This window comes from Miscanthus floridulus, chromosome 14 (genome assembly GCF_019320115.1).
Source record: "Miscanthus floridulus cultivar M001 chromosome 14, ASM1932011v1, whole genome shotgun sequence".
Classification (NCBI taxonomy): domain Eukaryota; kingdom Viridiplantae; phylum Streptophyta; class Magnoliopsida; order Poales; family Poaceae; genus Miscanthus; species Miscanthus floridulus.
The window spans coordinates 53,561,237-53,576,884 of record NC_089593.1 but is presented as its reverse complement, the minus strand read 5'-3'; the positions used below and the strand labels follow the sequence as shown (position 1 = coordinate 53,576,884).

At 45.8% G+C, this 15,648-nt stretch overlaps 2 protein-coding genes across 2 annotated transcripts; both read left to right on the top strand.

Moving 5' to 3' along the window:
- Positions 1-4,503: 4,503 nt before the first annotated feature.
- LOC136505304 (protein SPIRAL1-like 3) lies at positions 4,504-8,166 on the top strand. The gene is made up of 3 exons (XM_066500459.1): positions 4,504-4,628; positions 6,793-7,031; positions 7,775-8,166. The coding sequence occupies exons 2-3, from the start codon at positions 6,816-6,818 to the stop codon at positions 7,859-7,861; spliced, it is 303 nt and encodes a 100-aa protein (XP_066356556.1). The 5' UTR covers positions 4,504-4,628; positions 6,793-6,815; the 3' UTR covers positions 7,862-8,166.
- A 2,295-nt stretch (positions 8,167-10,461) lies between these two features.
- Positions 10,462-12,287, top strand: LOC136502741 (uncharacterized). Its single transcript, XM_066497995.1, has 7 exons — positions 10,462-10,572; positions 10,659-10,787; positions 10,868-11,073; positions 11,146-11,440; positions 11,526-11,618; positions 11,706-12,044; positions 12,138-12,287. The coding sequence occupies exons 3-6, from the start codon at positions 11,024-11,026 to the stop codon at positions 11,748-11,750; spliced, it is 483 nt and encodes a 160-aa protein (XP_066354092.1). The 5' UTR covers positions 10,462-10,572; positions 10,659-10,787; positions 10,868-11,023; the 3' UTR covers positions 11,751-12,044; positions 12,138-12,287.
- Positions 12,288-15,648: the final 3,361 nt, after the last annotated feature.

The window sequence follows — 15,648 nt, the reverse complement described above, 5'->3', positions numbered from 1 at the left end:
AAGCCAAACACCTATGGTGTTACAATTGGAACTAGTTTCATATTTTTATGGCTTAAAATAGATTAATTATGAATTTCTAGAGAGACCAAACAAGAATTCTATTATTATTAGAAAGGGATAATGGTGTTCTTACCCTTGTTCAGTAAGTCAATTGTGATTTTACTCCTACTTTTTTAACTTTGTGTTTTTACCCTTGTTATTTTAAATTGAATGGTCCGTTTGCCCCTGCTTCTCACGTCCGTCAAATTAACATGGATTAAACGAATTAAAAAAAATTCTAAATCTGAAAAGCAAGGGCTAAATGACCATAATGCCCCTTATCCTTATGTCCTCATCCATCCTAGACTGAAGGACGGGCGTCGTCTGTCTGCATCGGGCTCGGGCTGTTCATGAGTGCGGGTTCCCGGCGGCGGCTGCAGAAGCACCGAAGGGGAGGCCGTGGCTCCAGAGCGCGGGCGCGGGAAGGGGCTGCCTCCTGGTTGTGGGCGCGGGGCCACGGCTCTAGGTGCGGGCACGACCTTCCTCCGGGCGCGGCGGCCGTGCGAGCTCACGGCGCGGCGGGTGCCGCTAGGCGGGCGTTGCGGCATGGCTAGCGGGCTTGAGGGAGAGGGAGGACCTCCTCGCCCAGATCCACGCCGCCGGAGAAGGAGACAGAGGAGTTCCTCGGTCCCCGTGCCGCGCCATCGCTGGAGAGAGGAGATAGGGTGCTCGATCCCCCGCACCACCACTAGATCTGGCCGGGGGAGCGGCGGCAGCGGCGAAAGAACCAGTGAGGCGGGGCTGCCTCCTAGCCGCGGCGGCTGCATCGGCGGGGCGCGCGGCTTCGTCTAGGCGGCCGCGGGGAGGTCGCGGCGACCTCCCGAGGGTCTCGGCGTGCGCGGAACGCATGGACGGTGAGGCTGCGGCCTGCGGGGGGAGATGATGGCCGGCGAAGGGAACGGGGACAAAGGGTGGAGGCAGAGCGGCATCGAGGTCAGTGCCCTGCAGTTCGCCTACGACGGGCAGCCGCCGCTCTTCGTGAGCTTCAACCTCCGCGTCGCACCCGGCTCCCGCTGCCTCCTCGTCGGCGCCAACGGATCAGGTATGTATGCTTGTCACTGTCCCCTGCCTCCTGCCGTGGTTCATCTGATGGATTATGGGTAGGAGTGTATGTGTATTCGTATTGATTGACCATCGCAGTTTGATCTGTAGTCTCTAGGTATCTAGTGAAAGGGAAATCACAATTCTGTAGGCTTATGGGGACGAGGGGCGATCATGTCTGCGGCATAGGATGCCCTGTTGTGATTGAATTGAAGTAGTTCCAGTGTCCACTGCCTCAATTTTTAATGGCACACTGCAACAATTAGTGTTTGATTTGATGGTTGCTTACGATGGGGATTGCCTGCCCAACTCTTCGCACCCAATGGTCCCTTTAATGATGAAACCGTGTTGTTCATAGCGTTATCCTTGGAATTGTGGAATTAAACAGTCTGGTTGTGTAGCTAGGCTTGTGCTGCAGAAGCTTGATGGAGTGATAAATGCAATAAAGTTAACTGCATGTAGCACCAACTAGTGTTGTTTCTGTGTTATCCATTTTGTGCTACTCCCCCCACTGATTTTTCAGCACTGTGCATTTCATAAACATGTACTCCACTTTCTTTCTGCCTTTCTTTCTCATGGAGATCAGAAGGCATGGTTTGAATTTGACAGTGGCTAACTCAGTGGCTGATCTCTGCTTCGAGTGCCTACGTGCTGGGCTGCTGTCATGGTCCCTGTGGGATTGGCCAAGTCAGTGGTGTGATCCAAATGTTTGTAGCTATATTCATCTGCCAGCTATTGTCGTTTTGCTTGTTTGGCATGCAAATTTCAGGACATGGTTTTTGTTATTTTCATGCTTGGCCAGGAAGGTAGGTAAGGAATGACATGGATTGGTTTATGTTTGTGCTAGTGATCAGTGGGCTGCTCAACCAACCTAAACCGGGTGCATTGCGTAGACTCTTCTTAGTTCATGTCCTTCAACTGCTTGTTCAACAAGCAGGTTTGGATACTTGGTTAGTTCGTCAGGGGTGTTCAGTTATTGCACAATGCGGGATTTGGCTGCATTTTGTTACTTTTTGGTATATATACTGATTATGTTATTTATGTTGCTATAAGACTACTGGGGTACTAAACTGTAGTGCTGATTGTTAGAATGAGGTATGTGGTGATTCTGGCCATGCAACCAATTTTAGGACTTGTGTGTGTAGACAACCCATTTTTTAGTTGATATAGATGGTGCTGATTTCTTACTTAAAGCTATCGTCTTTGATGACCTCGCTTGTTTTTATCGGAAAACTGCAATGCCTTTTATGTTACAACAAAATTTCATTTCTAAAAATGCTGTTGGCGGTACTATGTCAGTTGTCAACAGTCCAATTCCATCCTCACGGCTTTAACCCTCAAACTAGTGTATTAGACTTGAGGATTGCTGCTGATGTGTTTCCAGATCCTGTGTGAATTCAGATGCTCTCCTTCATGCACACGTGGTCTCGTATTGGGAAGTGAGCTAGTTTGTCCTCCTGATTGCTTCCAGTACAAGGGAACACTTGATGTATTCTTAAAGTGGTCAGAGGAAGAGAATCAGGAGAGGGCAGCAGTGAGCCAATGTAAGTCATAGTTGTATTGGTGTACTTATTTGTTGATGTAATCATTACTAACCAACCTGTTCAATGCTTTTCAGAGGGAGGGGAAGAGGAGGGCGAACAGGAGGAAGGCTAGCTAGTTTGTTAGATCTCTAGGCCTTAAATGAGATGGATGTAGCTTTTTGTGCTTCATATTATTGTCATGATGCTAGCAAAGGTGCTGCCAAAATTTTGAATATTTATCAATATTAAATTTGAGTTCAAATAATTGCAAGTTGTGCCAAATATGTTTGATCAAATTTAATCAATTGTCAGCATACAATAAAAAAGTCTAATTCCAAATCAGGGTAAAATCACAATTAGGCATAACAAACAGGGGTAAAATCGCATGGGCATTCATGTCCTTTTGTATAAAGTTTAACACCGTTAGGGGTGGATGACGGAGCAGGGGTAAACTGGTGCTTCGTGAATGGCACAGTAGGGGTAAATTCACAAAGTCAAAAAAATATGGGCAAAATCACAATTTCGATACAAAACAAGGGTACAAACGCAAGAGCCCCTAATTTTTAAACCCAACATATAAGAAAATACCAGAGATATGGTATACCTAAGCATATATATAAATTGTAACCATTTGTATAGGGCTCTATTAGTTGTTGCTAATTGAGAGACCATTATACTCTGCTTTGTCATATTAGTTTTGTCAACTCTTGAGTCAAATATTTCTATCTTAATCCATCAATTTTTTTTTTTACAAAATGTATAGGTTAACAACATAAGAATTATGTTTTTATATTCATTATGAGAAATAGTTTCATAATATATAGTTCAAAAGTTGTGAAACTACTTGAATGTTTTTAAAATTGATGATCAAAGTTAGGAATGTTTGTCTTAGGACAAACCTAATATGACATGTAAAAAACGGAAGGAGTAGTTTCAATAGCAAGGCTTAGTAGTGACTAAAAATGTAAAACTTTGGCCATAACCAGGCAAACCTTAGCATATAAATTAAGCTTGGGCCCTTTTATTGTTGCTTTCATAGACTTAAAAAAGTAGGTTCAAGTCTATTTTGACAAAATAAAGCTAAATAGAGCGTGTGTCATCTCTATTACCATCCTCTTGTCACATTGCTTTTATCAATTGTCACAGACCGAAGGTAATCAAAGAGAAAGAGCACGATGATGGGTACTGTAGAGTCTCTAGGTTTTTCTAGATCAAAACATGCCTTAAATTATAATCATTATAAAAAACTGCTACCCCACTGTTAAGCCATACTGGTTGATCAAAATCCAAACCAAGCACCTAACATTGGGGCCTATAGCATTTTTGTGTGGCCTACCAAAACATGCTAGGAAACACATTATCTTTTGGCCCTTACTTATTGAGAACTATATTTAGGCGTGAGAAACACATAATATGCATTGACCAATCAATTACCAAATTTTCTATCAGATTAAAATCAACCATTCAAACAACTAGGTTTCACTAAAGCCACAAAATGTGATGTGATTGTTGCAGTTTGTAAATGTGGCAAAGTTTAAGCAAACTAGAGGAGTATCTACCTTGTGGTGCATAGACTTACAAAATCATGGAATGTATACAGAGTAAAATTTTAATTTTAGTTAAAGTTATTGATTTAAGATTTTTTTAGGGATGCATTTGCACCACTACCTACCACCTAATATCATGGATGTATATATATAGAAATAGTAACAACTTTAAAATCATTGATTTTATATTTTTAGGGATGCATTTGCACCCCTACCTACCATGTACCTCTTTGCCCCTGTGGTAAGCCATCCATCACCATTTCGCTGGCTCCCTTGTCAATGTCAAAGGTAACAACGCTGAAATCTGATTATCGAATACCTGAGGGTGTGCAACGTAAAAGTTCCACCCACTAAAATAAGACGCCGCGAGCCAACCAGGGGAGGCCGTGGTCCGTGCCTTCCTCTCCTGCGGCTCTGGGCAGCGAGCAGTGGTGGCCGCGGGATCCCCCGCCTCCTACTCCCGGATCCGGCGTCGAAGGTGCGTGCCCTTCGCCAAATCTGGCCCCGTGCCTTGGCTCGCTCCCGATACCCACTCCCCTTTGCCGCCATTCAGGCGATCCGGTAGAAATTCGTCCCGAAATTCTAGGCACGGAGTCCGGCGGTTCGGGGTCTACTAACTAGGACGTACTGCTTGATGCGGCGGCTCAGTGCGCGTGTTCTCGCTGTTGTGGGTCAGGCGAATGGGGTTAGGATCTTCTCCTGAGTTTGCTGCTCGAGGTCTACGGAATGTGTCGGCGTTCGATCCTCGCCTCGCCTCGTTGTTGCTGCCTTCACGCTGTGATCTGGGCTCGCAGTGCGCGGATTCAGATCCCAACGTGAAGATTTGGCGGGGATCTGTTGCTCGCTTTGCCATAGTTACCTGTCGTGGGTTCGGGATTAGGCTCAGAGATTCGCTGAATCAGTTCCTGAATTGTTGGTTGCACGCCGCAAATTTAGTTTCATGTAAGGTTTTCTCATGTCGGTGTGGCCATGACGAATGGAATTTATGTTGGAACAGTGCCAGTTGCCCAATTGGCCATGCGTGTGTCACTATAGATGGGAAATTCTATATTCCACCATTTGTTGTTTGCTGGCGCTGTCAATGACTTACCCATCAGGAGGGGGTTGAGGTGGATACATCAATAGGCTGTACCTGACCAATTTCTTTAGCCGCGTAGCACTTTTCTCTTAACCAATAATTGAGCAAATCTTGTCGCACTAGTTTATTATTCCTTGTAGGTGGTTCAACAACATTGCTTAAAAAGGAAGCAAACAGAAGTATCAAACCACAGTTAAGTAACGGTTGCAGTTTTATGGACTCAGTCAGAATCATACACCTTAGTTATTTCTCTTTTTTTTGGGTGGGTGCGGTTGAGAGTATGGTGGCTAATCAGCAGTCAAAATCTTCTCTTATATGTGCCTACTCATATACTCCCTTCGTCCCAAAAAAGATGCAATTCTGGAATAGTGCTATGTTTTAGTATATCAAGTTTGGCCAAGTTTATATAAAAGATACTAATATTTCTTGTACGAAATAGGTACCATTAATTTCTTCATGAAACATACTTTTATTTTAAACATTAATATTTTTTATCTATTTAGTCAAAACTGCAGGCACTTCAATCGATAATGCACCTAGAATTGCATTTTTTTTGGACGAAGGTAGTAAATCGATGTAGAACTAAGACTGAGTATATGAGATGTGACTTCGGCACTACTACTCGGGAGGAGGAAGATGTTAGTTTGGAAGGTCAAGTAGTGCCTAGGAAGGATACCTTTCGATATTTAGGATCAATGCTACAGAGGGACGGGGATATTGATGAAGATGTTAGCCATAGAATCAAAGCAGGGTGGATGAAGTGGCGGCAAGCGTCTGGTGTCCTATGTGACAAAAGGGTACCACAGAAGCTAAAAGGCAAGTTTTATAGGACGGCGATTAGACCTGCTATGTTGTATGGTGCAGAATGTTGGCCTACGAAAAGACGACATATTCAACAGCTAAGTGTCGCGGAAATGCGTATGTTGCGTTGGATTTGCGGTCATACAAGAAGGGATCGAGTTCGGAACGATGATATACGTGAGAGATTAGGGGTAGCGCCAATTGAAGAAAAGCTTGTCCAACACCGGTTGAGATGGTTTGGACATGTGCAACGGAGACCTCCAGATGCACCGGTGCGTAGTGGAATCCTAAGTCAGGACAGTAACGTGAAGAGAGGCAGAGGAAGACCGAAGTTGACTTGGGTAGAGGCAATAAAAGGAGACTTGAAAGGATGGAATATACCCAAAGACTTAGCCTTAGATAGGAGTGCTTGGAAGACAGCTATTCACGTGCCTGAACCTTGATTGCTTCTGTTGGGTTTCAACTCTAGCCTACCCCAACTTGTTTGGGACTTAAAGGCTTTGTTGTTGTTGTTGTTGTTGTTGAAGGTAGTAAATCGTTATTGCTGTAAATGTGGTATTGCCGACCTGCCCCTTAGCTTAGGAAATCGAGTCACTAGATGCTGACAACAACAGCTTTAAGGTAGTGTTTGTAGGGACAAATAAAAGAGCACCAGTGAAACTCCTTTTGTTGTTTTAAGCATGGATGCTGTCTTTGGAACTTTATTATTATGCTGCGTGCTGCTTGAGCTTTTCGGTTCCAGCATTTGAAACTCATTTTGCAGATTAATTGAAAAGCTTCGGTAAGATGGGTCGTGGTGTTAGCAGTGGAGGTGGTCAGAGTTCCTTGGGCTATCTCTTTGGCAGTGACGAAGCTCCAAAACCAGCTGAGAAGCCTGCACCCCAAAAGCCAACTCCTCCATCCTCTGCAGAGAGACTAAAAGATATCCCTGCTGGTATTCAAAGTAGTAAATCAAACAATTACATAAGAGCTGAAGGCCAGAACTGTGGAAATTTCCTTACGGTCAGTATCCATTGACACTTATGAACATTTTGATTATGCTATTTAGGAGCAACAATTGAGTGCTGTGCAGGTGGAGCAAGAAAAAGTTTCTGTTTGCTCTTGCTCATAGTTTGTTCATAGCCTATGATCCAGAAGTTCTTGTTTAGGTTTTGCTGCAAGAAGCACCCTTCATAATATGATTACGGTGCTTTATTCTACATTTACATTTATATGAGACATGGTTACATTGACAAGTTCTCTCTACTGATCTCACCTTTTTGTACTTTTATGTTTGGCCCTTTTTCTGTGTTAGATGGAATCTTAGTAAATCATTGACAATTAATAAGAGCCTGATATTTGGTAGTATAGCAATAATGGTTGTTAATCCTAGTACCATTAATACCTGCCAGAATAATCTCTGTTTTCTGTTGGCATGTGTTGACAAGAGTTGAACTTGTGGTTTTACTTATGCCTTGCAGTAATCCAAAACCTTCAAATTTCTGCACCAGTAAATTTCAATGTCACACACTGATGTAATTTGCATTACTGGATGGTCCCTTCGATTCTTTTTATTCTTTGCTTATGCACTTCTACTCTCATAGTGAATGGTTTGCTAAATTCCTGGTATATGACAACGGAATCTTCATGACCATTTATCCAAATACTGTTTGTTAATGTTCTTAGTTTGTGGCTGAAAATGCACAAAAGGCAGTTACAAAATCTCTACCTTGAAATATTTGTGCATTTGTTGTGCGATGCTGCAGGACCGTCCGTCAACCAAGGTGCAAGCTGCTCCAGGTGGTGGCTCTTCACTCGGTTATCTTTTCAGTGGCAGCAAGGATGGCAAGTGATGTACACCCGCTGTTAGTTTCCGCCATGAGCATGGGAGAAGGCTCCTGCTTAAGAAAAAAAAGAAAAAAAGAAAAAGAAGCTTGTATTCCTATGAGTAACTATCAAACTGTTCATGGTAGTATCTGTGTTGTTGGGATTGCTGCTTGTATGTGTGCATGTGTTCGTGTGTGCCGTGTGTTGATCCACAGCTACTGGTACTAAGAGCTTCTATCCCTGTTGATGGAATTGGGGCGTTATACCAATGTTGACATTATCGTGGGTGATGCTATTACGTATAAAACTGTTCAAGTTGTGGTGTATTGGATATGTTTGTTGTTTATAATGCACATTGTTGTAGAAAATACTTATTCATTTATCACTAGTTCGCTACATGCGTTGCTGACTGCTAAATTTTTTTAACAAGCTACTGCAGTCCACCTGTCACCTGGGGGATTGTGGCTGCTGGCCGCCGATCTACTGCTGGAGACGCGCCCCCGCAGAGGCCCCAGTGGCCGAGCAGGAGAACCCCAACAGGACAAGGCGGAGGGCAGCCTGAAAGGTAGCGTCGGCGGCGGCTGGGATAAGGATGACGGCCGCTGGGATTGGGCTGGGCTGCAATGTAATATTGAATTGTTGATGTTGGGCTATTGAAGATTGGTCTGGGCTAGAGTTTTTGCGTACAGAAGGGCTAGCGCGAACGTCCGGTCTGCGCGTTCGGACGGTAGCTAGCAAGCTCGGGTGATTTTTTTTTTAATTTTAACACTTTTTAAAAGCTAATTTTAAATCTAACATGGTCGTTTTTTTAAACTAACACTTTTGACTGCGTCTATTGCCCTGGCACGGTCAAATGTCTGTGCCGCGCCATACATGGTGGTGCGGCAGAGGGCTGACGTGACGGCGACCGGAATCGCTGACTGCTGACGGGGCAGGGCCTGCCGCGCCATCGATCTTGGTGCGGCAGTGCCGCTGCCACGCCGCGCCACGGAGCATGGCGCAACAGAGCCGAATAAATATCGCGAGCGAGCCCCCCGCCCGCACGCACCCCTGCCCGCCCGCCCAGCCGCCCGCGCCCGCCCACGCCGCCAGTCGCTCGCCCGCCGCTAGTGCCCGCCCATGCCGCGCCCGCCCGCGCTGCCCACGCCCGGCCACTCCCGCCGCGCAGCGCCCGCGTCGGCCGCGCCACGAACGCCGGCGCATCAAGGCCGCCCGCTCCTAAGGTAACTCCCTCTCGATTTTATGTTATTTTGATTATTATTGTTTTAGGATAATTAGTGATTTAGGATAATTAGTAATATATGATAGTTAGGGTTTTATGATTGTTATTGATTTATGATAGTTAGTGATTTAGGATAGTTAGGTTAGTGAATTTGTTTGTGATTTACGTAGCTAGTTTTTAGGTTTGAGGTTAGGATTTTGGGTTTAGGGATTGATTAGGTATTTATTATTTAGTTTATAGTTATTTATTTAGTTAGAGATTTTGGGTATAGATAGTAGTTTATAAATGTCGGTACTTACTAGTGCGTGATACGTCGATTTTGATGACTTCACGAAGTTTCGTCAAATGCTTATATTCCTAGTGAAGTTGTTTATGTTACTAGTGCATGATATGTCTGTTAATTTTACTTTGAATATATACATGTACTTTCAAATTGCATAACAAGTAGTTCAAATTTTGCAATACTACATAATGTTAATTTGAATTTTGTTAATTTGAATACTCTAATGCTTTGTTTATCAATTTGTAACAGGATGAACCCTTCCACGCAGCACCTGTTGTACCCTATTCTTGAGGTGGAGTACGACGACCAGCACCGAGCATACATCTTGAGTGACAACGACGCAGAGGTGACCTTGCCTACTTTGAGGCCCCGCACGCACACCAGAGAATACCAGTGGGACGAGCGTTATGCGCCGTACATACGGCGTGCCGGCTTCCTCGAGCTTGCCCGTGTTGTCAGCCACGGTCTTCCGCCCCTTGACCCAGCACTACTTAATACAGCTATAGACAGGTGCGAGTGCATTCTTTGTACGTAAACTTTCTTGTAACAAATTTGAGGCAACCAACAGTCGTTCTATACTTATAACAGGTGGAGGCCTGAGACCCACATGTTCCACCTATCTTGTGGCGAGATGACCTTGACCATGCAGGACGTGAAGGCTATTTTAGGCCTTCGGTTGGGGGAACTTTCAGTGACAGAGATAGTTGACAACGATCACTGGAGGGAGCTGGTGGCTTAGTTTACTGGCTTTCTTCCACCGGACGACGAGGCTTCCAAAAAAAAATAAGTGAGTAATTCAAGCCTATTTAATACTTGCATTACTTTTCTGCAGCCATCGGGTCTCATTTTCTTTGGTCAATTTCAGAAAAACTTCTGGTGTTTCGTCGTCCTGGATCACGGAGCGCTTTGATTACTTGGACCCACAGGCTGAGGAGGCTCAGATCGACAGGTTCGCTCGAGTGTGGCTCTAGCACTTTCTTGGTGCTTTCCTCTTCCCAGACGCCTCGGGCAACACCATCAGCTAGATCTTCCTTAACATACTACGCCAGTCGTGGGAGAACATAGCGGCGTACAGATGGGGCAGCGCAGTCCTGGCATGGACGTATCGACAGCTATGCGTTGCTTGCCGTCGCACCTTAGGATATGCGAACCTTAGGGGTTGCTCCTACCTACTCTAGGTTTGGTGTTGGGAACGATGGCTCGTTGGGAGGCCCCTTAATAATGGTTTACCGGTAAGTACTTAGGTTCACTATATTCTTCGAGGCAGTTACATATGATGAGATTATTAATGGCTAATTCATTATCGTGTTCAATGCAGCGATGGAACGGGTAGGATACACTCCCTACAGCTCTGTATATCTGGACTGAAGCAGAGTTAGTTAGAGGGAATGTGAGGCGCAAGTATAGGGAGTACACGGACGGTCTTGACGTCCTGACACAGCACCAGGTTACGCTCTCTTTACTATCATACCTGTGTCTTGTTCGATGTACACTATATCACAATCTAACTTAATTACGAAATTTTAGGTGCATTGGTGTCCTTGGGATGCTCCGGAGCTCCAGTACTATCTCAGTCCTGTCACTAGGGACGAGTCAGACGAGTATCGCTGTGACGTCCCTCTTATTTTTTTTCATGTGGTCGAGATTCACTTGCCCATCCGGGTCTGCAGACAGTTTGGAAGAATGACAGACTGCCCACCACCGCTTTACTCTACCAACCAAGAATTGCACGGGTGCGTTATCGATTAATAACAAAGCTACAATTCAGAGGTGTGTGTGGTACAACTAACATCGTTTTGTTGCAGGTATGACCGCAGGAAGAGGTACAAGACCAAGGATTGGCGCGTGACACACAACGCGCACATCCATTTGTGGCAGAACAGGGTACGACATCCGGTCCATGCGGGTCCTCCACACGACCAGCACACCTTCGACAAGTATCTACGGTGGCTTCATAGGTCTACGAAGACACATATCAAGCCCTCGTACACTGAGGAGGCGATTGATGAGGACTTAGAGGAAGATGTCATCGAAGATGTGTATGACGTTACCACTAGGGAGGACACACAGCTACAGAGAGCCCCGCTTCAAAGATACATGGTAAGATACTTGAATGGTATAATTTGTTATCATTTTGGTATTAAGTATGTGTACTAAAACTGTCCAACCACGTTTCTGTACCCAGGCGACACAATTATCAAGGCTGTCCAACGAAGCAGCGTTTCGGCTTCACGAGTCTAGAGGGCAGAGGCCAGGCGTTCTCGCGGCTTTTGTAGAGGTAAACATAAACTTGTCCGTTCCGAAAATGTTTTTTTAGTGTATATGCGTTTGGGAAATGCACTAACTTTAACATCTATTTATGCAGAAGGTGAAGAAGAGTTGTAGGAAGCTAGCTCAGAAGCTAAGATGAATGGACACTCCTTATGAGGAACCGCCACTTCCAGCGCGGTCGGGTGGCACGTCTTCAGACTCTTTGAGGACACCAGCCAGCTCTTCTCAGCCGATGACAGGTGCCACTTCCACGGTGCGTACACCACCACATCATAGCGCTGGGAAGGACCCTGCAACCGAGGACGACTATGACGACGACGACGACCCCCTGGGCTTCCGCAGACAGCACGACCAGTGGGACGATTGGGCGCAGGACGAGATTGGCATGTCTCAGCTAGGTGGTGCCCCGCTTGGTATCCAAGGAGCCTCACAGGTACTAACAAAGATAGTTTCTTTAAATACGTATACTCCATGAACTAACGATCATAAAGAATTATAAGTAATCGTGCGTATCATATACTTGTAGGGTACGAGCCGTAAGCACCATCGACGTGACCATACCGACATTGGCTACACTCCCAATGTGTTGCCAACAAATCTGAAGAGACATAGGCGTTCGGGGGATCCTTACACTCCTAGGTCTTAGTTTGTTAGGTCAAACGAATATTAGCGTCCGAAACTTGTGGGGTTATTTGGTTATGTTATGTCAAACTTATGTCAAACAATAAAAATGTTATGTGGTCAATTTGCGCACGGACTTCATTTATTTGCTTCATATTCGTTTCTATGCGTCGCGGCAGCACTGTCGGCAAGATTAAGTAGCAACTAGTTCGGGAACCGGCAGTCCCGCCGTATCTCGACGCCGGTGGCCGGTGTCTTGCGCGAGGGGTCGAGGAAGCTGGGGTCCATGGTCGCGTCGCCGCCGATCCTACAATATGGGGCCAAAAAGCCCACAAAATAAGTTCCCTTAAAAAAATAACCGTTTCAATCCGATCCAATTTTTCGCCAAGCACTACTTAGAATAACTCCCACTATCGGCGCGACGTGTTCCGATTAAACCATCCAGGTACCGCCGGGCGGGCGGTGGGCGCGGCGGTCAGGCAGGCTTGCTGCTCGGGCAGGCGGAACTGTCCATGGGGTTTTATTTAGCCCAGCCGCGCCAAGATCGGTGCCGCGGCAGGCCCTGCCCCGTCAGCGGTCAGCGATTTCGGTCGCCGCCACATCAGCCCTCTGCCGCGCCAGGGAAATAGGCGCGGCCAAAAATGTTAGTTTTAAAAAAAACCGACCATGTTAGATTTAAAATTAGTTTTCAAAAAGTGTTAAAATTAAAAAAAATTCACTCAGGTCAGGGGGACGTCTGATAGGATCCTGGATCCTACCGCAGTTACGAGAGCATAGGGATAGGAGGTCGGGGAATGTGGACGGTATCCTCGGCGGTGAGTGGGAGCCGAGATGGCGTAGAAGTGGTGGCGGCAGCGTTAGGGCGGGTACGAGCATGAGAGAGGGGGAGGAGGCGCGGTAGATGGCCTTGAGGCCAGGCAAGGAATATTGCCTTGCTTGATTAATTACAATCCAGTTTTGAGGCATATGTCCTCTCTTAACAATTCAATCTAGATCCTAATTTCTAGGAAATAAAAGGAGATATCTAAATAAAAGAAAATATCTCACCTCTGGGCCGCTGGCCCCTACTGCTGGTGTGGCCCTTAGCCACTTGTGCGAGCCTAGTGCTGGTAGGCCACGTCGGTCATAACATCTCTCCCCGCCTCTTCAAACAGCTCATCCTCGAGATGAAAGTCAGGCATTGAACTCCTGTGGCGGCTCCCAAGTAGCATCATCGGCAGGTAGGCCCTGTCACTTTACGAGGATATGTCAGGCACCACGATGAAGTTGGGCGTGCAGCACGTGCTCGGGAGCAGGTAGCAAGTGACCATCCTATACAGCAGGTAGCAAGTCGTCGGAGGGTCCCCTTGAACGGCTTGAGCAGCTCCACGTGGAACACATCATGGAGCCGAGCGCCCTCAGGAAGCTGAAGGCGACACGCCACTTGCCGGCCAATGCGCTCCACCAACCGAAATGGCCCAGCATAGCATAGACCGAGCTTCCCCTTGGGCCGATGCTCTAGTGAGTGGATGGGGCAGTGAAGGAGGCAGAGTCACACTCAGTCGCCCACCGCAAACTCTAGCTCATGACGGTGTTCGTCGTAGTAGCACTTGGTGTACTGCTGAGCCTGGATAAGACGCTCGCGAACCTTCGCAAGGATAGTGTCGCGGTCACGCAAGAGGGCATCCGCTGCCTCTGTTTGGGCAGTCCCGGTGGTGTGTGGCAGGAGAGGCGGCGGCGGCCTGCCATAGATCACCTAGAACGGCGTGGTGCGGAGCGCCATATGGAACGAGGTGCGGCGGCGGCGGCCTGCCGTAGACCACCTAGAACGGCATGGTGCGGAGCGCCGTATGGAACGAGGTGTTGTAGCAGTACTCCATCCATGGAAGCCAGTCCACCCAAGCCTCCCCACCTTGGTGCAACGAAGGTACATGGCTATGACCTTGTTGACGACCTCTGGCCGTCCGTCTAGGGGTGGAATGCCATGCTCAGTCGAAGCTTGACGCCGGCCATCTTGAAGAGGTCTGGCTAGAGTTCGCCCATCTAAATTTTTTTGCCTAGGTCTACCATTGATGTGCTTAGACACGTTCAAGAAAAATGCTTTCCTTTTAGTAAAATTTGCTTAATATATCTATATCTTTATAGGAAAACTCAACTATAAATTCTATCTCATACCGCAACGTTCTACATCATTATTGTTGTTTCAATCATTTGATCTTAAATAAACAATCATCTTATCTTCGCCTGTTGTCATCCGTCCTCAGAGTGCGCTTTTGGCTCCCACAATGACACTAATTTATTTATTTTATTATATATAATATGTTAAATATGAAACATTAATTTATTTATTTTATTATTTTTTTATATGTTTTATGAAGGGCGGGCATGGTATAAGCAGTAGAGTCTTACCGTCTGTGACCGAAAGGTCCCGGATTCGAGTCGCAGTCTCCTCGCATTGCACAAGCGAGGGTAAGGCTTGCTACTGACACTTTTTCCCAGATCCCGCACAGAGCGGGAGCTCTCTGCACTGGGTACGCCCACTTTTTTTTTGATATGTTTCATATTTATTTATTTACTTCTACATAGATTAATGTATACATCTAAGTTTTTGAAATCTGTATTATCAATGAACCAGGACGATTCATGGATTTGAGTGGCAATTGTGTAGTTAAATCATATTTGCCTACCCAGCAACTCCTTTTCTTATTCTAAATAAATTACATTTTCCCTTTCTGCTTCAGCATTACCTTTCTCTTGGTCTTTTCAGGAACGATCAAATCATGTATTTCCAGCCTTATCTTCTAACACCCTAAAATCCTACGGTAACTCACGGGTATATATTCTGCTAATTAATTAATTAATATATGACCTTATTTGTGCTGCTAGTGCATTTCACTTATTATCCACTGCACCTCCAGCTTGTACTGGTGGCTGTCGGCAAGTACTCGTAGCGGGAGTTTGTTAGGCACCATAGTAGGAGTAGTTGCAAAAGAGATCTGCGATTGGTTTGTTTGTTGTCTTGGTGACCGAATTTGTCGCGCTCTCATCCGTCGCCCTCACCACTTGTAAAACATTTGATGTGCAGATATGGTTCACATGGAATGAAATTCTGCACAGCCTCCGGTAGTTTTTGACTTTAATTTCTTGCTCCAATACCAATAGCCTATATTTCGAAGATTGAGAAAAGCTGCAGCTGTCACACAGATAGTGGTTCAGATGGATACACACGTAGAAACACCACAATGGCCATAAATGATACTCCCTCCATTCCACATGTAAGGCGTGTTGCACATTACGGACACGTGTTTAGGCACATCACTGCCATAACGTGTCTGTAATAAGACTTATTACAGACACGCAAAAAAGCGCGTCTATAATAGAAACATACCACAGACACGCGTTACAAACACGCGACTACGATAAAACGAACACGCGTC